Genomic DNA, 22241 nt, shown 5'->3' with positions numbered 1-22241 from the left:
GCTATTTTACTATATTTTAAAATGTAATTTATTCCTGTGATTGACAAAGCTGTATTTTCAGTATCATTACTCCAGTCTTCAGTGTCACATGATCCTTCAGAAATCATTCTAATATGATGATTTACTGCTCTAGAAACATTACTATCAATGTTGAAAACAGATGTGCCGTTTAATTTCTTTGTGTGGAAACCATAATTTCTTTTCAGCATTTATTTGAAATAGAAACCATTTGTAACATTATAAATGTCTTTACTGTCACTTTTGATCAATTTAACGCATCCTTGATGAGAAAAGTATTAACTTATTTTACAAAAATCTTACTGACCCCAAACTTTGAAAGTTAGTGTACATCAACCTTTAAACCATTCTTTTTTTTTTCTTAACATAATTTTTTTTTTCTTTTTACACCTCTCATTTTTCTTTCCAACACTGCAACTCTGAATACATAAAGGTAAATGCATCTCTGTGCAAGTCATTTCTAAGTGGCAGCAAATGTGAAATTTTGTGTATACATGTATTTCTGAGAATGATTCACGGCACTAGTCACTTCCTGTAACAACCTGCATTCAAATCCTGTCTGCATGAGATTCTCTCCGATATCCTCAGGGAAAAAGCAGACAGATAAACAGAAATAGACACACACACACACACACACAATAAACACTTAAAAAAAACGAGAGTACAGAGGACTTGTGACTTGCACAGATCAGGTGCGGCATAAATCGCCAGAGCTCAATTTCCAGCCAGAAATAAACATGTAAAATCATGTTGTAGTCTCTGCAAAACCAGCTGCTTTTACAATTCTTGTTTCTAACTCATCTTCTGTTCCTATTAGCACAACTCGGTTCAGACAGAGTCACTATATAAAAATAGATTTATACATAAACATATATACTCGTATATAAAAATGGCTGAACAATGGGATATAAATAAAAGTGAAAAAGGCTTCACATTCTGTAACAAACGAACAATTTGGTAAATTCAACATTCATTTAATAAAAGTGCATCTGATCCAAATGAGTCCGATATACTGCCATACGACACTTAAGGCACTTTCTTAATACGTTTTCTTTGGCTGGGCTGGAGAGAAAACTAATATACATCTTAATGTGCTCTCAATATCTCACCACACCCTAAATAACCGATAAAACGCCTTACGAGATTCCCGATTTGACATCGCATCACTATGGGAAGACTATTAGTGAGATTAGCTGCATCTTAAAGACTGTACTGCTGCTCTCTACAGGACACCATAAGGCACTACGGTGGTCCAAAACTACGTAATTACGCTTCGTCCAAAGAACCTCTTCACTGTAACCTCAAGCTCAAAAAAGAGAGAAAGCTGCTTTCTGTAACAGACTAAACGCTACCTACAAACGACAAATCAAGGAAGTGCAATTCTATAAAGATTAATCAAAATATAAGATTAACCGCAAATTCAAAGCGTTCGAGACTGACGTGCGCAAGACCCTCATTTGTCGAAGGCAGAAACAAACCGAGACACAATTGTTACGCTTCTTTTAACACTAAGGGCCTGTAGTCAACAACAGGCGCACATGGAGATCCAGGGAAACTGGCACGTAAGGCTTTGGCTTCACAACTCTGCTGTGGACTGTATGAAACATTCATTACTAGGAGACATTCTTGATGTCTGAAAACCTCATTCAAGGCGATTCAGACCCTGTTGGCTTCAGAAGGCACATTTGGCAGTTGTTGTAATAAGTTCTGTACTAAGTAAAGCTGTAAACAGCTCAAACAGTATCATGTTTGTTTCATCTGCTCTTACACCATCAACCTGTTTATTCCTGAACTAAAGAGTGTATGCAGCACGAAAGTCCTGTAGCGCCCCCTGCTGTCACAAAGACACAACATTTTTAAACTGATAGAGAATAAACCAGTTTTGTGACCTAATCCAGGCAACAGCTGATTGGGTGCTGGCAGGTCACATGCTCTGGAAACATAGATTGCCTTTGAAACTGAGTTGATCACACTCTTAGATGTTTTTGAACAGGGAAACTAACAAGTTGAAGCAGTTGGATGGACAGTGGGCCTCCTCAGCACAAGATCTGTGAGAAGGGATGTCTGAGCAGCTCCTCCGCACTCGGCCGGTATTTGGCCTCCACGAAGATGCAGCGTAGGAAGTCCCGCGTGTGCTCGGAGATGTGGGAGGGCAGCTGGGGATTGGTGGGCTGAGTGGCGATCTTAAATATGGCCGCCATGGCCTCATATTCAGCCCAAGGGGGCTTTTCTGTCAACATCTCCACCACAGTGCAGCCAAGACTCCTGTTCACACAACATACAGTTTAAGATTAATGACCCGTTAGGTCACATGATATTTTTTATTTTACACGCCACATGTTTTCAAGTGCCGTCTGTTAATTTTTCAGTAAAGTTATAGATTCCAGATGTTTCAGATTCTCAGATCTCATACATTTTGATTGATTTTTGGCAATTATCTTTTTAATTTTGCTTCAAGTTAATTTATTAAACTTTTTATGGATGTTTATAGACATTTTGTAATTGCAAAATAAGATAAAAATACTGATCAAGAATGTTTTTTTTTTTTTTTTTTATAGTGTTATGAGCTAGTGCCCTACATGGAGACCCAGACAACCACAAACTTTCCGAGCTGACTTTCAGCCAATCATAATGCTCCCCTGACCTGACGGGAGACTGTCCAATCAGTTTATGTCGGGGAATCCCTGAGCAGCAACTAAGCCACTCCCACTGAATGAGAATATGTGCAGTTAGGTTTAAAAACAGGCCTGTTCTTTTTCTCCATTTTTTTCTTTGGCATGTTAAAAATAGGTTCTTAATATTTAGAGAATGTTGCTTGTTTTTTTTTTTAACTCTCCGCAACAGATCACAATCATGTCTGTTTAATAAACAATTTACAGTAAAAATTGACTAGATGAGCTCATCTAAATGGTGCAAATTTGTTGCCGTTTATATTACTGCAAGCATCACACTAACATTGACTTTCATAAAACCCAGCTGCTTTTCTCACTCTAGTAAAAATATGCAGCTGCAAGGTTCCCATGATTGAAGATGGAAAATGCTGTTCCAAAGCATGTGCACGTGCTTCTCTCAATCTCAAAATCTTTATTTGTCTAAAATTTATTTTTCTTAGTTTTTATTAAAAAAAATTATTCACAAACAAAACAAACAAAAAAACCTGCACTCACCAAACGTCTGCCTTCCGGCCGTACCCCTCTCCGCTGATGACCTCTGGGCTCATCCAGTACGGCGTTCCGGTAACAGAACGGACCCCAGTGCTGGACATGCAGATGGTCTGAAGCCGCTTACTGGCGCCAAAATCTCCCAGCTTCACATTGCCGGCTGAATCTCGCAGGATGTTGGCACCTGAATGCAACGGAGGATGTGACCACGGAGAAAGATAGATCTCACACTCACCGGGCAATTTGGCTACAAAACGTTTAAGTAACCGGCCATTCATAAATAAAAAAATAAATAAACCAGATTAACTACGTCACAGCTTGTATATATTATAAAATTTGGATTTCATACATTCATTTCTTATTCAAACAAAATCCTGTCGTCCAGCCATCTCCTCCCTTCCTCTTTCATCCTCATTACCAAAAATGTGTTTTAGGTGGACAGATCAATACAGTACAAAGAACATAAAAAAAATGTAGGATGTTGGAAATTAACAATGTCTTTTCTGTTAACCAAATGCTTTTTAATCTTCGCTATTGCTTCAATGCAAATGAACAAGAGCGCCATTATTTGTTGCATAGTGACGTGCATAGTCAAGTAAGCCAGATATGTGCAGATTCTGTGCAATACGCTGTATTTAATATATCATGATGACTCATGAGGTGAGTATTTGTGCTAAATCTACGCAGATTTGGCTTACAAGAAATTCCCCAGCAAAGAGAGTAAACATAATAAGTAACATGCTGAATTGGCTAGTGTTTTGACAGCGTTACGCCACAGTTGATTTTTACCGGTGGTGGATGTTAATTTCAAACCCTGGCTATATTATAGATTTACAAGCTGTACAATGTGATCTAAAAGTATTTGAATATGAAAAAACACACTTTTTACTCAGAATACTCACTATTCAAATATTACTAATTTTCTACATAATACATTTCCCATTGGTCAGCAGTGCGAATTTACAAACTTTGACATAGTACACTTGTTTCAAATAACTAATTGTTACAACAACAAAAAAAAAGTGATTGTTTTTGACTATGTGAGGTCTAATGCCAGGATGTACCTTTGATGTCCCTGTGGACGATCATGTTGCTGTGCAGGTAGGACATGCCCTCCAGAATTTGTCTTGTATACTTGCGCGTCACATTCTCTGTCAGGGCCCCATAGGCCTTTAGCTGGTCTTTGACTGAACCCTGAGGGGTCAAAAACCACAGCACCAGTGAATCACGCTGAACTCTACACAACAACCACAGTATTGCTATCAAACAGGTGTGTGATGATGACACATTACAAACCTTAAGATAAAAAAAAAGCATTAGAGTGATAATGAAAATGTAAATAAAAATTGTGCCATTGATTACTCATTCCAAACCTGTATGCTGTTATTTTTTTTATTTTACCACTGGAACACTAAAGTAGTAGTTTCCATAGATGTAATTTGTCATTTTATATTTGATTTGTGAGTTGCAGCAGAGGTGCATAAGCCTCAATAAATAAGACTCAGATCAATGAACAATACGTTTGGTTAATTTTATCACAAAAAGCCATCATATGGCTTCAGAAAATGTGCTGTATATAATGATCTAAAAATGCATATATGAAAACGTAGTGTAAATGTAAACATACACTACCAGTAGAGTTTGGGGTCAGTACCATTTTTAGAAAATAATAATAATGCTGAATAGAATTACATTTTAAAATATTCAAATAGAAACCAGTTATTTGTAATTGTAATGATATTTCACAATATTACTATATTTTTGATGCAATAAATGGGTGGCCATTAGAGACAACATTAAAAAAAAAAAATTATAATAATAATAATAATAATAATAATAATAATAATAATCTTACCCACCTCAAACCTTTGAACCTTCTATACACTCACTTCCACACAAATATACACACATACATATATATATATATATATATATATATATATATATATATATATATATATATATATATATATATATATATATATATATATATATATATATATATATATATATATACACAAACATTTATATAAATACACACATACATATATATATACACACACACACACACACACACACACACACATACATATATACACACACACACACACACACACACACACACACATATACATATATATATATATATATATATATATATATATATATATATATATATATATATATATATACACACACACACACACACACACATATATATATAGATAGATAGATAGATAGATGTGTGTGTGTGTATAGATAGATAGATAGATAGATAGATAGATAGATAGATAGATAGATAGATAGATAGATAGATAGATAGATAGATAGATAGATAGATAGATAGATAGATAGATAGATAGATAGATAGATATAGTGCAGAAGTCATGTGGATTCTTTTTTTGTTGTTATTTTTGGAGCATGACACCCTGTGATCTGTCATTTTATAAAAAAAAATATATATTTTCCATGAGTTCCATGGAAAAAATAACAGCACACAGGTTTGGAACGACATGAGGCAAATGGAATTCCAGAATTTAACTTTTTTGCTATCTTTTCCCTTAACAAGTCTAATCATTGTTGCTTTCCCAATACTTGATGACTCTTTCAAACTCACCCCAGGCATATACTCCATGAAAATCGTGAGGGTCTTCTCACTGTGGTCTCTAAGGCAACCGTAGTACTGGACGATTCGTTCATGGTGCAGGTTCTTCAACAGCTGTATCTCACACTCTAAAGCGCTCACCTCCTGCAGAAAGGAGGGCAAGAGTCATGACACGACCACAGCTGAGCCGAGCCGAGCGGAGCGGCTGTGACCAGAGGAAGCATGAGTGAGATGACAGAGCATATAGGTGAAAAAATATAAAACCACAACACACTAAAGCCAAACAGTGGATGGGAAAGCACAAACATAATGGTTGCATTTAGTTTTTGATTGTGTGAGCGAGCATATGTGTGTTTGTGTCATGTTGAGGGCATGATCGATGAGAAATGCGTTGTTAGACTACCCCACTTCCCCTCGACTCAAACCCCCCTCTGCCCAACACACACAATCACACACAGATACAGGAAGCGACAGTGCATGTTTTTGCAATGGCAGACAGGAAAGAGTTTAAAGAGTGGGGGAAAAGTTTGAGAAAGAAAGATATAGACATAAATCAAGAGAAAAGAAAAAAATATGCTGATAATCTCAAAAAGAGAATGAGAAAAGGCTAAATAAAAAAATAAATGTGTACCTTACTGGTCTCTGGACTGGCAGGATCAAAATGAACCTGTTTTGCTGCAAGTTCTCTGCCTGTGTCGACATCATAGCACAGATAAACCCTTCCAAAAGCACCCTGGCCTAGCAACTTCCCCCTACGCCACGTCACTGGAGCCGTAGGAGCTGCACATATAATGATACAACAATGATGAATGAAACCAATTCAATTGACAATTTCACACAAATACATACATCTTAAATACATCAAAGCAGTTGACAAATGCTTATAAACACTACTATAATGTACAACATCATAATCTATATCACACTCACACTTATGAGGGACTGGGCGGTCCTTTGGGCGGAGTCTGGCCTGAGTATCCACCAGCTTCCAGCTCCCCAAACTCTCCTCACTGCCGTTCAGCGATCGCCGTGATGGCACCAATGTGAACAAGTTTCCATGGGGACGACGGATCCGCGGAAACGTCCGGCGACCTGAGCAGCAGCATTATTTGTTTAAAACATGACATGGGAGGACCTGGAGTGTGTGAGTACACTCAAATTTACGAAAGGCCTGAGGATATCGCACCTTCACTGTGGTCTTTATGATGCAGGGACACATGATACCTTCGAGGGTATGTCCCTCCCTTACCCACAATCTTATCATTTGCATGGTTTTCCCGGTCTAAAAGAGAAGAATGGGAAGAGGAGAATTGGGTCAATGGAAGCGCAGATTTGTAAAACTTTATTAATTGATTTACTGATTGCAGCAGCATCTTTATTGAAACACACCAGCACAGTCCTGTCGGTTGTCAGGGTAACTCTTAACCCTGTGTGTACGAGGTTTCCTGAGTGAGGGGCTACGAAACAAGAGACACCAATAAATGCCAAAAAAAAAAAAAACAGTTACAGGTGTTTACTATTACAGTATCATTCAAATACATTTCCGATTGTATCTGTGTCCTCACCTGTCAGAGTTGCTGTCCAGTGACTGACAGCTGCCGGACACTGAGTTTTCTGCACTGCTCCAAGGATCCAGCACCTTCAAATACAGGTGAATTATACGTTTAATTGACTCAGATGGCAAACTAGATGATTAGGTGACATTATGTAATTTCTGCAGTGGTATATTTACTTGAATTCTCTCACAGAGCTTCTATGACAATTGCAGAATGTGGCATTTATATGGGAACATCGCAAGGTAACCCTGACACCTTTTCTATACAGTATTTGAAATCTATGCTGTACATGTTGCCCTTTATCAACACATACTGGCTGCAAGAATATGTAAGTTACCAATGTATATACAATTTTAAGGGAGTACAGTAATTGCAAAAGTTAGCATGTTACCAAATTACAAATTCCCATGATTTGATCATTTATTTCTGATTTAGAGTGTAATATACAGCACTAATAATAACTGACACGGCATATGGAGGGTATATTTAAGTGTAACGTAATATAATGCTATTGCATATAACAACATGTATACTTTTATATAAGTACACTACTGTACAAAGTTTGGGGTGATGAATTTATAAATAATAATAGTCATTTCTTCAGCAAAGAACACATTAAATCGAACAATAGTGCCAATAAAGACATATACATACACACATATGTAAATATTTCAAATAAACGCTGTTCTTCTGAATTTTATATTCATCAAAGAATCCTAAAAAATGTTTTCCACAACTGTTTTCAAACTTGGTATTAATACAAAATGTTTCTTGAGCATCAAATCTTCATATTAGAATGATTTCTGAAGGATCACGTGACACTGAAGACTGGAGTAGTGATGCTGAAGTAATTTTAAATTATAATAATATTTCTCAATATTACTGTCCAAACGACTCCAAACGTTTGAATGGTAGTGTATATAAAAAATAATTTATATATTAAAATAATTCTGTATAATTCTTTATATATAAAAACTATCACAAAGCACTAAACTTGTTATAGTTTTAAAGCGTCTCATATACATATTTGCGGTGTTTGGTGTTTTAGCCCCCAGCGGCGCCTTCAAGGCAGCGAGGGGATGGGTATAGGTTTAAGGTTGAGGTTAGGGTTAGCTGCCTGGAAGGAGCCATTGGGGGCTAAAAACACCATCGAGCCATATTTGCGCATGTGTCCTTGAACTCACACACTGGTCACTGGTTTCAGGTATGAACTCCCCCTCGCTATTGATGCTGGTGTAAGATCCCTGACGTGCGATTCGCTGTTGCCGCTCAGGAACGTAACCAGGGGGCGGAGAACTTCGCCCAGTATTCTGAGAGCCTAGGTAATGACAAGACAAAAGACATAAAATGTTAAAACTAATAATTTAACAACTGCAAGAAGATCTTTATCTGGTCTTACTGTTAAAGTGGCAAACATATATCTCAGTTGGACTGTCAATGCTGTCATGTGAGATCGAGGGTGCACACATGCAACTATTTGTATTCACATCATGTTTAATTCACTGTTGTATTTTGGTTTCCTTTCAGTCAGTACAGTGATTTAGTGAGAGAGGAAAAACTACCATAATAATCTGAAAATCGACACCTTACAGTTCACACGTTAATATTTATATTTTGATTTATATTTGCAAACGATCATTAATGCCACTGTCAAATAAAGCATCTGTATAACTTTATTTCAGTTATGGCCTTCCTGTTAGACTTACATGCTCATACAGGTTGCATGATTTAATCAGACAGTAGATTATTTTGTGCTCAAAGAAAATCCGAAATAAAAAAGTCCCATGCTACATGATACACTGTGACAAGGGCATGATCTAAAGTCAAAACAGCTGAGTCATGAGACTGAAGGAAAGTATAAACAAATGTCTTTTTCTTCCAGTTACAGAGCCTCAAAGAGCTCACGCTTTTCTCCAGACGCCCTCACAAGCTGTAACAACCTCCCCTCCCCCCTAAAATACACACTCTCTCTACAACAGGCCATTGGCCCACCATGCTAATAATGTCTCGCAATCTGATTGGCTGGGATCCAGCAAGCCATTGTGGAGCAGCCAGTGATGGTGGACAGGAAAAGGAAGAGGACCCACTGCTCACAGAGGAAGTCAGAGAAACAACAGAGAGAGAGAGAGAGAGAGAGAGAGAGAGAGAGAGAGAGAGAGAGAGAGAGAGAGAGAGAGAGAGAGAGAGAGAGAGAGAGAGAGAGAGAGAGAGAGAGAGAGAGAGAGAGAGAGAGAGAGAGAGAGAGAGAGAGAGAGAGAGAGAGAGAGAGAGAGAGAGAGAGAGAGAGAGAGAGGAGAGTGAGAGAGAGAGAGAGAGAGAGAGAGAGAGAGAGAGAGAGAGAGAGAGAGAGAGAGAGAGAGAGAGAGAGAGAGAGAGAGAGAGAGAGAGAGAGAGAGAGTGAGAGAGAGAGAGAGAGAGAGAGAGAGAGAGAGAGAGAGAGAGAGAGAGAAATGAAAGAGAAATGAAATAGAATGAGAGAAAAAAAAAAGACCAGAGCAAGAAGATTGATAAGAAAGGCAAAGTGATTTTTCAGTGTGTGAGCTCACTGGTGGAGTGGTGGCGTCCTCTGGGTTCTGAGGACTGGTAGGCAGTGCTGACATCACCAGTGGACTGAGAAGTTTTGATGCGAACCTGCTTACTGACTGTGTGATGAGATGGAGAGGCCTGCACACACACACGTACTTATTAAGCATTTAAAAAAACAAGCATTTTTGTGTGTAGAAACAACATATTATTGGATTCTTACATGTACTAATTGAGCTCTTTCTAGTGAGCAGAGATTTAATAATCTGCTCTGCACCATTTGTCTTCTTTCCAAATTGAACTGGTTGATATTAACATATATTAATTGTAAGTCTCACATTGCTTTGTTCCTGTGTCAGCAGCATGATCTTGATGCTCTTCATGTTTGAGCTGCGGTCCAGCAGATCAATGGCTTTATCCAAGTCGCCCTGATCACGCAGGGGAATGGACAGCTGTGTGTACAAACAAATGCACAAATACACGTAATACATACATTTAGTAGAGCTGCCTGATTGATAAAAGGTGCACTCAGTTTTTTTTCCGTTGCTTAAACATTTCAGAATAAGAAATTATCTTTTGGGGGGAAAAAAAGTTTAAAACGTATTAACTGATGCTATCATCAGTTTTCTGTCCAACCGCTGCAGTGTGGTCCAATTCAGGAGCAAATAACTCTTAGTTGCAGATGCTTTAAATGAGTAATTCAAAAGACTTACAGGAGTTACAGTGAATAAGTCTGATGAATCCTTTATACAAAATAATACACAAAATTCAATCAATCTACCCAAGAAATAGGACTAAAATAGTGGACATTAAATTACTGAGTATTTTTGCTAAGTGACCAGACATAAGCGAGTGTCAGTGAGTGCATTTGAATGTGAATCAATACCTCATTATTCATATAATGCAGGTCTAGCTGCTGACCGAAGAATGTTTTGACTTTCTGCTGGACTTCCTCAAACTGCACAGGCCGCCCAAACATCAGAATCCTACACAAACATATATAAACACAAACACACGCCATGCACACAGAGGGGGGGACATCAAACAGGAAGCTGAGATTTCTTCAGATGTGTAATCCGAGGCGGCAAGTCAAGTCAAACACACAGTCGGATCTGCAGAGTGCACACATTCCTGAGAGCACACCTAGCATAGCTGTGGTCTGTCCTGGCAGCCACAGACAAACCACAGTCCTTTCCCTTTCCACTGCGTTACCAGTCTGAGAGCTGAGAGAGAGCATGCCTGTGTGTATCTGTGTGTAATCTCTCAAAATCAAAACCCCAGTGTATTTGATCCTTACTTTTATTTTAACACATACATGCATGCACATTCAAGTAGAAAAGAAACTTAAATTCACCTTCTTTCACCACAAAACTCAAACTTAATCCTGACATCCTCCTGAAGAGAACGAAAAAGAGGTGAGGTCACATCAGGGTCATATAGGACTAGGAGTCACTGTTTCAGCTGTATGTATGTGTATTACCATTCTGTTGGAAGAGTTGGCAGTGTTGACAGGTTTTGGTTTTGCCGTGTCGTAATTTGACGCCGGCTGGCGCCTGGTCATCTGCAGGGCCACCAGATCCTTCATAATTGAATGGAGAGCCTGTCTCTCATCTGGGGAGAAAGACAGAGATACAAATAAGCTGATAATTATTTTCATGTTAGTGCAAAGACTTTAGATAGACAAAGATGGCACACTCATATTAAAACAACATTTATGGGACAGATCATATTTTCATATTAATATTGATTAATAAAAATATTCAAATTTTATCTAAATGCAAAAATAGGGGTAGGACTGCACGATTAATCGCAATATACATGAAATCTTAAACCGATATGGCTTATCGCGATTATGAAATCACAAAGGCTGCGATTATTTTTTATGCGCAGCTTGTCATTGATGTACGGCTCTGTAAGCGCTGCTCCACCTGAAAGCACTGTGAGTTTGAGTCACTTATAACGTGCATTTGAAAAATCAACACACGTCAAACATCTTTCCAAACATTCCAAGCATTTATGAACCACTTGTCCAATAAAAGACAACATTTAATAACATGCTTTTACTTCAAACTCACTTCATAACGACAGTTGAGCATCCTTCTGTGAGATGATGAGGCTTCTTACACAAAATAAGGAAGTCGTGTGTTTATTAGTCATGTTTAATCAATCAAAGCGTTTCAATCTTCTGTTTATTCAGCTATAGCGATAGGGATTTCCTGGAATGATGTGTTATCGTACTTCTGCGGCGGGGCATATTTGGTGTGTCTGCCTGAGACGCCCTCTGGTGTTCAGATGGAGCAGCATTTACTACCGATCAGCCGTGCTGCACTGACAAACTGCGCATAAAATAATCGCAGCCTTTGGCAAATCGCGTGTGGTTTCATTGCGATTAATCGTGCAGCCTTTCCTAGACTGTGCAGCCCACCACGGTCTAATCGGTCCCGCCACAGTTTCATGAAGATTTTTTTTACTATTCTCTTAATAACATAAAAGGTCACTAACATTGCACCACTGCTTTGACAAAGTATCCACCAAACAAACTAAAATCAAAAGTGAAATCAATTTGTGGCTGACCCTTAACTGCGGTCAATCACTGTAATGAGTGTCCTTGAGTTGCTGAATACTTTACTTTAAACCAAACGAGATTATGTTGCAGAAATTATAAACTTGCAATACTGTTACAACACAGGTGCAGAAGAACTGAGAGGATGTTCTGCTCTCCTTTGTGAATAAACACTCACAGTCAGACGACTAGACCTGCGTCAATGCAGAGAAGTCTGAGAGAGGGAGATGACCGTGTTTTTGAGATCTCTGTTCTCATGTTTGATGTAAGAATGAGCTGAGTCTTGGCTAAGCTCACTCAGGGAAAATATTCGCAGTGTGTTCTTTGGATGGACTTCACACACCTCCTGAGAGGGAGGGAAACAGAGAAGCCTCGTCTACCCACTAATACTGGGAAACCTGTGTTAGAACATGGCAGATCAACCCAAGCAACAGACTCAACCACTCAACTGTTGAATATCTGTGTGTTCATGTGACCAGTGAGAACAAACATCACTGTCTGTCTCCATGTTTCCCTCTGTCTCCATTTAAACATCTCCCAACATCCTTTTAATTCCAGACGTCAGCTGTTTCCAGATCAACAGCAACTTGTCTGTCATTTAGGAAGGCCCTGATATACTCAAAGCAAATTTATTTTTCGTTCTTCGCTCTTAGAGGTAAAGAGAAGTTTAAAAACCTTTTCAGCGGTATAGTGTTAGCGAACATTCCAATGCCATTCAATTAGATGAATATGTAAATATGTGCTGCACACTTTCCTCTCAACAACAAAATAAACATCAAAAATGAGAGGTGAGAAATCAGCAATTTATCTAGCACTTTGTACAATTGATTGCTCTGAAGCAAGCAGCTTTACAAGTATTAAAAATGATAAAGTGTCGCTTTCAATTAGAAGTACTTGTACAAGAACTTTTACAACTTGCCATACACTAATATATACATACATAATTTACAAAGTAAGTTTGGGGTCAGTAAGATTTTTTTCAAGGAACTTAATACTTTTATTTATTTAGTCACATAAACAATGCACCACAGTTTCCACAAAAATATTAAGCAACAACTGTGTTGAGCTCCAAATCATCATATTTTAATGATTTCTGAGGGATCATGTTATACTGAAAAGTAATGATGCTGAAAATTCAGCTTTCCTTCACAGAAATAAATGACATTTTAAAATACATTAAAATAGAAAACAGTTCTTTTAATCTTAATATTTGACAATATGAATGTTTCTACTGTATTTCTGACTAAAATGCAATGTTGATGAAAATAGGATGGAGATTTTCAAAAACATTACTGTTCAAAAGTTTGGGGTCAGTAACACTTCAATGAGTGAGAGGAACTTAAACATCTAGCTAAGCTTTATTTTTTTAACTTTATCTTTGGTTGAAATGAACCTAATATTGTATATTTTTAATTTTCTCTATTGTTTGAGCTCAAGCAATAATTGAAGACCTGTTGAGGATCCCTGATATATGATAAAAAACATGAGGACTCACTCATTTTGTCGGTATGAATGTGTGTGCTATTGATTGAAGTTCAGGTTTGAAGGTCCTCACACACCCTTTCCTCTAGTGTCACCCATCAATGGCCTAGAAATGGAACAATATTCAGGTTATACAGAAACTCCTGATAAAATGAGTCATCAGCTGTAACTTAACTACCTACCAAAACAAATGTAATCTGAGCCAAACAATGATATCAGTCAACAGCACAACGACAACAACACTGGCAATTACAAATGTTGATGGACATACACTTGTTAATGCTGATGGTGAGGAATAACAGTTGCAGCATCTCATAATGTAGGCTACTGTACATTAAACTGAGTATCGCGTCACTGAGAAACGTCCTGCTCAAGTCGTCCTTGCGATAGAGGTTCAGGTTGGATAACTAGTTCTTCCAATGTTTCATCATCGGACTCGCGATCAGATTGATATGGTAAAATCGAACCCATAGTTACGATCTTTACAGTGTGTGCAATCGCTGAGCTGTAGGAAGCCTCAAAGTTGAAATTCAGTTATGGTAATTGCTGTTTCGTTTCCAATACGTGCTGTAAGCAGTAGACCAATCACAACAGACTGAGCCATCCGGCCAATCAGAGCAAAAAAGGCTCACAGAAAGAAGGGATTTAGAAAGACTGAATCTTCAGACTACTCTGGATGAGTCATTTGAGAATCATTGATGTGCAATGTATGTTATGAGAAAAAGTTTTTTTTTGTTTGTTTGTTTTTTGCCTTTGATGCATGTAAACCTGTGGTAGGAGACCTCCAAACAAATTAGGAACCTTTAAAATAGCATTATAGGGGCACTTTAAATTTTACTGATGCTAGATGCTCAAAACCCCCCATCTAAAATGCAGGAAAACTGAATGTGGAATGTTTTACATATGTGACGGGATGGTGAGAGTATATGCAGTGCATGCATGTTAGTGCACGTGAGACCTGAAGGACTGTAACATGATCCTCTGCTGGCACAGAGGAACCAAGGCACAAACCTTCCAGCCGAGGGGAAATGAGCAGAGGGAAATATTTACCATTTAAAAATTGCCAGATTTCAGCTCCACAGGCTTGATTCCAGCCATAAAAGTCCCTTTCAACAATGCCATACTCCCTATAAACACTATCACTGTAATATTTTCAAATTTCATTTGTCCATGAATACAGGTGGCTCACATTAAGAAAAAGAATGTGAATCAAAGTGGCTGTACTGTGCATTGGATGTTCTGTATTTTAACTGAGGTTTTGTCTTATTTTTCAAAGTTAGCGATGTTACAAATCATTTGGTGCATTACAAAATTGTTGACCATGTACTGAGAAAAATTAGCTAATTTTTATAAATAAAGAAAATCTTACCTTGTATCCTTTTGATGTCCTTCAAAGAGTTATCGGTTCTTTCTGGAAGAAAAAAATTGCTTTACCACAAAGGTGTCCAAATTATAGTTTCACATAATACATTACCCATTTCTCGGAAAAAATCCATTTAACCACAGCTAACCTCTGTGTTATGCATGGAATCTGTAGTGTCAGTATTCATTTACCAAACAGTATGATTTTTTTTAGCTTATTTTTTTCTGTATAAAAATGTTTGAGCACATTTCAGTATTCATCTCTAGAATATACCACAGACAATAGCAGTGTTAAATCTGCTGTTATAATTATAATTGGGTAAATTATAACTGTGAATAGGAGTTCTGCATTGATAATGGTCATGTACCACTATGTCAAAAAATTTACTTTTATTGAGTTGCACTTGCAGGTTGCAAAAACAAACTGAAACCAGTGTAGCCCAATTACTCAAAACATTATTCTTATGAGTTGGCTCTTAAAAATTGGAAAAAGACTAAATTAATCAAACTGCCTTTACCTTAAATAATTTACAGCATTAGCCTAGAGAAAATTTCATTTGCAACTTTCATATTCAAGTAAAACTTATACCATACAACCGTTGAATTTGTACTAAATTATACAGTTATATTAACTGAAATATACAGATGGAAATCAGAAAAGACTGTATCAATGCTCAAGCCTTAGTTAATTCAGTTATTTTCATTAAATACAACACTAAATACATGCAAAAATGCCATATCAAATCTATACAATGTAAAGGAAATTTTACATCCTTAAGAACTCAAACCAGGTGAGCTATTGAGGGGCAAACCAGCCAATGGTTGCACTAGAAAGTCAGCAAAATCTCATTAGAATGCTTCCACCAGCATATCCTGACCTTCAACAATGAAGCGCTGGATAGGACTGCATCATTCCTAATGTGCATCACTGCCAGACTTCATTTGACCTGCAACTCTTTAGATCCAATTACAGCGGCCTGAAGAAGAGAGGACTAACTGAACATTGCTAAAAATTGCTCATCCTTCCATATTTATGGTCAATGCTGAAATTATTAACCAAATGGATGAGGTAAGGAACATGTGCGCATATGCATGCGTTTGTTTCAGCGCCTCCAGTCATGCAACTTCAACTGAACCGAGAGAAATTACAGAGGTCATTAATTTGCACTCATTTAGTCAAATATGGGTGGCACCAGGTGGACTGACGACTGAACCTATGAACACACGCAACGAGCAGCGAATGCATGCGGCTTCATCTGATATTACGCTATATATACACATGCAAGTCTAAGTTAAACAGACCCTCACCTCACCAGGAACATCATCTCAGTTTCCTACCTGACTTTAGATCCCGCTTCTGTCTTTTCTTCCTTTCCAACTAAACCAATTTCACTTCCTTCTCTATTTAAATTAGAGGATAAATCTAAAGTCTGAACTCCAAGATGTAATATTTTCAAGTGGGTTAAAAAATAAGGCAGAGATTCATAACACCAATTAGAATTATTATTTATTTATTTTAGATAGATGATATTTTCAAATGGGTTACATTTATTAATAAATACATTATTAAAATAAAAAGTTGTATTTGTTAACATTAGTTAATGCACTGTGAACTAACATGAACAAACAATGAACAGCTGGATTTTTGTTAATTAACATTAATAAAGATTAATAAATATTGTTACAAATGTATTGCCCATTGTTAGTTAATACATTAACTAATGTTAACAAATGAGACCTTATTGTAAAGTGCTTGAGGCATCTGGACACTTGCTCTAGGGGAACTGCTGCCCACAGAAATGCAAGGTCTTAATCAAATTATGCGCAATACAAGCACTATTAACCGGAGCGAATGAGACATGAGTGAGAGGAGGCAGGTGTGTCACTTCGCCGTCTGAGAGAAGAGAGCGAGAACTTGCAGGACCGCAATTTTTGCATGCAGGACAGGAGCATCCTGCCACTAAGGCAAACTGGACACTGCTGAACCTGGGAGAATGCCGGGCAAACTGAATCGCATAGCCAAGTTTGATCATTTGAATGACCCAGCAAGACGGGCTGGTAAGCCAGGAATATTTTCCTATCAAAAATATGTTTTTTCTTTCTTTCTTTTCCTTTCAGATACTGCGATTTTTCTCAACTTGGATGGATATTAGCTACTGACCAAGCACCCAAAAACGGCTGCTTCTGTCTTCTGTTGAAACCTTAAAATGGTTCACGGAGCAAAAAGTTATAGAGAACCCCTGAATTAAGGTTTGTAAAACTTTTTCCTTATTGAAACTCTAATCTCTAATCCCCTCTCTGACTCATTTTCCTTCTCTCCTGCTCTTAATTACCTTGTGGTAAGTATGCATGGAATCTGGAAAGGGGAGAAGGCTACCCATGGGCCCTGTCAGCTGGCCTGGGCCTGCACTGTTATGCTTGTATCCCTTTTCCAGTACTCGCCAGAATCTCAACAATTTTCTCTTACCATTCCCGCCTCCAACCACCTCCCGCCTGAATTTCGGCTGTTTAGTCTGTGGCTGGTTTTCCCAGCCGTGGCGCTGAGGCTGTTGGCTTTTGCTCGTGGAGGGGCTTACAGTACAAATCCCCTCTAGGGTTCCCAACACTTTGGAGTGGCTAGACTAAAACTGTTCCTGTCAGCTCTGGGGTGGAGATGACAAGTTGTTCTAGATGGTGGAAGAGACAATGTTTTATCACTAGGTCATGAACTGGCTAAAACCCCATATTACATCAAACATAAACAGATCTGACACCATCTGTGTAAAGTTGTGCAAAGTTGTGATGCAAAGGCACATTGACACTCAAAACCTGTGAGGGATTTTCTCAACACAAGCAAAGCACAAAAATCACATTCACAAACATATTAAATACATCTAAACAGGAATAACTGTTTGCTGATTGTCAGTTCTGTACCATGCTGCTATTATCTTCCTGTATCTACTGTAAACAAATGTCTGATTTAAAGCTGCTTTGGTCTCTGAGCCCCTTCTTTATGAGGCAATTCCTAAACTTCTACATTTCTAAAATGTAGACCAGTGTACTTGTAGAAATGTTAACTGATATGCGTGTAATTTATGGTTTATTCATTTATAACAGGGATTCCAGACAAGCTCCCCAGGGTACTCAGCATTGGAATTATTTCAGTTTTGATTAGTTAAACGGGAAATAGATTTATTCAGTATTCATTCATTTATTCATCAGTATCAACAGATACAGGTTATCAGTGGCCAATGCTGATATCTAGAATCAAGCGGATCAATAAAATGCTGATACACATACAGGCCTATAATACAATTCAATGGTAGCAACTAAGTTGTACACAAACTTGCTTGAGAAACAAGAAAAGGTATATGCATGTATAGTTCAAGTTAATTTAAGCTGTCAAGTCACATGTGGAACTCACAAATTGGTGAAATGAACATTAATCGGTCAAGTGGACATGGTCTATTTATTGAACTAAAAAAATCTAAATGATAAATGATTAATCTCCATTTTTTGTGCAAACATTTTATCAATTAGTTTTGGGCAACGTTCACATAGCAGCAGAATACGGTTGTCAGTCCTGTATTTACGGTTATGTTCGGACAGACACAGTACAGTTATTTACAGGTGTGACAACCACATTCTATAACCGAACTCACACCCGCAAATTTTCACGACTCAGAACCACACTCTCGGAAAACCTGCGTAGTGAGAACAAAATCGTACTGGACAACTAGTTGTCTATCACATCACACAGTGAGAGAGAGCCGCTCTGCACTGCACAAACAAGCATCTACACTGCGTTGGGTTTTGTGTGTGGTTTCGGTAACTTCCAGCAACGGTGACATAAGCTGTGTGTCATCTGAAGGTTTAAGATACGGTCACTTCTCCACCAGAGCTTCTCCTGTCAGTTTTGTGTTAATAAAAGATATAAAAGCTGCTGTCAGTTAATGAAGATTTGACGGATGAACTTGCAGCATGACTGGACTCTTGTTGTGTTAAAAGTAAAAAAATTTGTTTTTTGGATGTCGCCATCTTTGATATTACTTTGGTCACAGTCACTATTGTTACTGGTTAGAGTATAGGGGCTTGACTCCCATTGCAGGTAATACAGACGGTCAGGCCCAGTGGTGTCCATCAGGAGTATCTGGAGAATTCCCAGTGGGCCGCTCATAAATTCACTTTGACAAACGCAGGTCTCTACTTCATTTTCAATGAGCACGGAAATTGGCATATCGCAGGCAGTTCTAGTGACAATGGTATGCAAGTTGTCTTTGTACACCTGAAAATTACTTGTGCATGCACAGCTCTTTGTTTTGGTTATAAATGTTATAAATATTATTAAATGGCAAACCTGTGCACGCAGTAAGGCAAGCCATGTGACTTCTCGCCGCATTCTCTTTGCTTGACTGATAAAGAAACTAACTAACACTGCAGACAGTATCCGAGACACTATTGTAAGTTAGTTATTGTTAGCTTATGAATCAAAATAAAAGTGCTGCTTAGTAAGTGTTTTCCCAATATCGGTTACTTTTTTGTTTGACATGGCTTCAATAATATTGTCAGAGCTAAATTATATAACAATTGCAATGATATATACAGCAAAATTTAAAGCAAAATTAACAATTTCTGGTTGTGTCGATGACCCCGTCATTAAACCTTACTGATGTTGCTGTGTGGTCTATAAGAAAAAAAAAAAAAAAAAAAGGTTGGGAAACACTGACCTTGAGCACTCATTCCCTACTGTAAAATACCAACAATTTGGGCATTCGTTTGTTTGCATGAGTACTTGCATGTCATGCATATGATCGAGTTAATACCAGAACATATAGGCAGGTTAAAATAGAAAACTTATGGAAACCGAGTTATGACTTATTACCAAACATCAAAACATAATTTGTAATTCCATTTTAATGCAATATGCCATTTTCCCATTTCAAATAAAACACATTCGCATGAAGACCTCCACATAAGTCCATGGAAAATAATATTGTTTTTTTTCTACACGATTTCCAGCACTAGCGAATCAGTTTACACCTGCTGTTCGTCACACATTGTGTGCATATTCAGTGCATATTTTATGAATGACAAGAGGGAAAAAAACATGGGCATGTCAGTTTCATTAGTCAAGACTGTCATCCACCCAAAATACAATATCAAAACCTGCAGTTAAGTTGTATAATGCATTAATAGCAAGAGTATCAATGAACCCCAAGTTAAAATACTCACCTGAGCTTGGGGTAAACTGCACGCAGTTGAAGAGGGACTCTTCAGCCAGTCACTTTCTGTCCTATCTTGGGAAACTCGATGTAAATCGCGATGACAAACGTAATAGCAACAGTTAATGTAATATGACTGTCCACAGATTTCCAGGCCGCTGCCATTGCTAACGCGCTCTCAGGCGCGCGGACCCCTGAGGGTCTCCCATTTCATCCATAAAACTTATTCCTCAGACCAGTCAAGAGAAGAGACCTCTTTAATACACAAAAATACGTAATCTCCAGTTTATGCTGAGAGAAAGTAGCAGTTTAGTGCCTACGAATAAAGCATGGACGTTTTATGAAGCGACATATCTTTATAACTTTGTGAAGAAGGCATAACTACTGCATGGAGAGCTCAAAATAAATCTAAATAATAAGCGTCACGTCCAAAAGCTAAAGCAAGAATATCTCGTAACAACACTAATGGTACAAATATAGGCGCGTTGCGTACATAAAATCCATTTGTATTAGCAGACTGGAGGAAAAGAAAGGATTTCCGTAATTCTGATGGCTTCTTTTCCTGCTAGGTTTGCAAATTTTTCCCCTCCGTTGTTGTGTCTGGCCAGCTCACTCTGAACGAACGTAGTTTTCACTTTTCTAGTGAAAGGCGAATCGATAACAGTCCGTAAATGTTCGTTAATCCTGCGCGTAACAACTTTGTAAAGTCAAATAAACCAGAAAATGAGCCCTCAGCTCGATGATTGGACAATCTCCGCATTATTATGCGACAAATGATTATGAATGAAGGCATGTGACAGTGAAAGCAGCATTCATGTATCCACTTTACCGAAGGAAAAGCGAAAACCGTATGAGGATAACTGCACAGGAAAAGCACTGTCGAAGATCTGGACAAAAGAGCGTGCGCATTACAGTCAGCGGCGGCTACTTGAACTTCGAGAACAAATTCCCTTTTCCGCTGGTGACGGTTAAAACTCAGCGAAAGTTAAAACTCCGCGAAAGTGCGAGAAATACGCTCCCCGAGGGCCGTTCAAGCGCTTTTGGTGATATTAAGCGTGAGATGAGATGTTTAGGCGACATTAGTCCAAGCATTCTCGTGATGTTGAGGATGATAAACAGCAGATGCTAGAATGAATCTTTAGCGCAGTGAGTTTCCTGACAGAGAAAAAGCAGTTCGTCACCGGAACACATAAGCTCGCTTCCTTTAAAACCAGCCAAAAGTTCGGCATGTTAATGCCCGTGCACGGATAAAATGGCTTTCACTTTTTTTTTTTTACCCGTCGTCGGTGGAAAAATGCATTGTATAACGTTTGTAATTTCCGTAACACGTTCAAGATGACAACTGTGTTTAAGCACACGGACTTTCTGTACGCTCGGGGGCGCGCTCGCGCTGTTCCTCTCTTTGGTTCTTGTTTGGTGACGTAAAACGCACACACGCACAGCGTCACTGCCGCGCACACGTTTATGACGTAAGATTCAGACGTGAACTTTTTTTCAAAGGGTGGTGCTGTGTTTAGGTGAATAACGTGATGCATTATTAAACAAATGCACAACATAACCTTTCACACTATTGTCATCCAGACAATCATTTTCAGCAAAAATGCCTTACCGTGATTTGTTTCTGGGACCAGGATTTATTTACAAGATTAACGATACTTTTAAATAGACATTTCAAATGAAAACGCTGATTGTGTGAATAAAAGGTACAGTAATCTAACCTTTATTTCCCTCTGCTGTATCATGTTATACATGCTGTTATTTGTTTTACTG

At 38.2% G+C, this 22241-nt stretch overlaps 1 protein-coding gene across 3 annotated transcripts; it reads right to left on the bottom strand.

The window, feature by feature from the left end:
- Window positions 1–404: 404 nt before the first annotated feature.
- Window positions 405–21909, bottom strand: map3k3 (mitogen-activated protein kinase kinase kinase 3). 3 transcript variants are annotated; one of them, XM_081393137.1, is made up of 18 exons: window positions 20482–21909; window positions 15278–15319; window positions 13922–14014; window positions 11344–11474; window positions 11218–11258; window positions 10750–10849; window positions 10202–10315; window positions 9887–10004; window positions 8525–8658; window positions 7350–7423; window positions 7174–7241; window positions 6971–7066; window positions 6715–6876; window positions 6416–6564; window positions 5797–5928; window positions 4244–4373; window positions 3186–3363; window positions 405–2283 (listed from the first exon to the last, which is right to left on the bottom strand). In XM_081393137.1, exons 3-18 carry the CDS (start codon window positions 13923–13925, stop codon window positions 2055–2057), a joined length of 1860 nt encoding a protein of 619 aa, XP_081249263.1. In that variant the 5' UTR covers window positions 13926–14014; window positions 15278–15319; window positions 20482–21909; the 3' UTR covers window positions 405–2054. The 3 variants fall into 3 exon arrangements, with proteins under 3 accessions (XP_081249263.1, XP_081249265.1, XP_081249264.1); XM_081393139.1 differs by lacking the exon at window positions 20482–21909 and adding an exon at window positions 17738–17833; XM_081393138.1 differs by lacking the exon at window positions 20482–21909 and adding an exon at window positions 16149–16247.
- Between the last annotated feature and the right edge of the window lie 332 nt (window positions 21910–22241).

Source organism: Scardinius erythrophthalmus (assembly GCF_964197995.2).
Source record: "Scardinius erythrophthalmus genome assembly, chromosome: 1".
In the NCBI taxonomy this organism is placed as follows: domain Eukaryota; kingdom Metazoa; phylum Chordata; class Actinopteri; order Cypriniformes; family Leuciscidae; genus Scardinius; species Scardinius erythrophthalmus.
This window is presented reverse-complemented; position numbering and strand designations above follow the sequence as displayed.

What these genes read in the sequence shown, in the direction of transcription:
- map3k3 (XM_081393137.1), bottom strand. An exon ending in AGGACGCCACCACTCCACCA is followed by an intron (nt 8,659 to 9,886) that starts GTGAGCTCACAC and finishes GTCATTACCTAG; the next exon opens with GCTCTCAGAATACTGGGCGA. An exon ending in CTGAAACCAGTGACCAGTGT is followed by an intron (nt 7,424 to 8,524) that starts GTGAGTTCAAGG and finishes CTGTATTTGAAG; the next exon opens with GTGCTGGATCCTTGGAGCAG.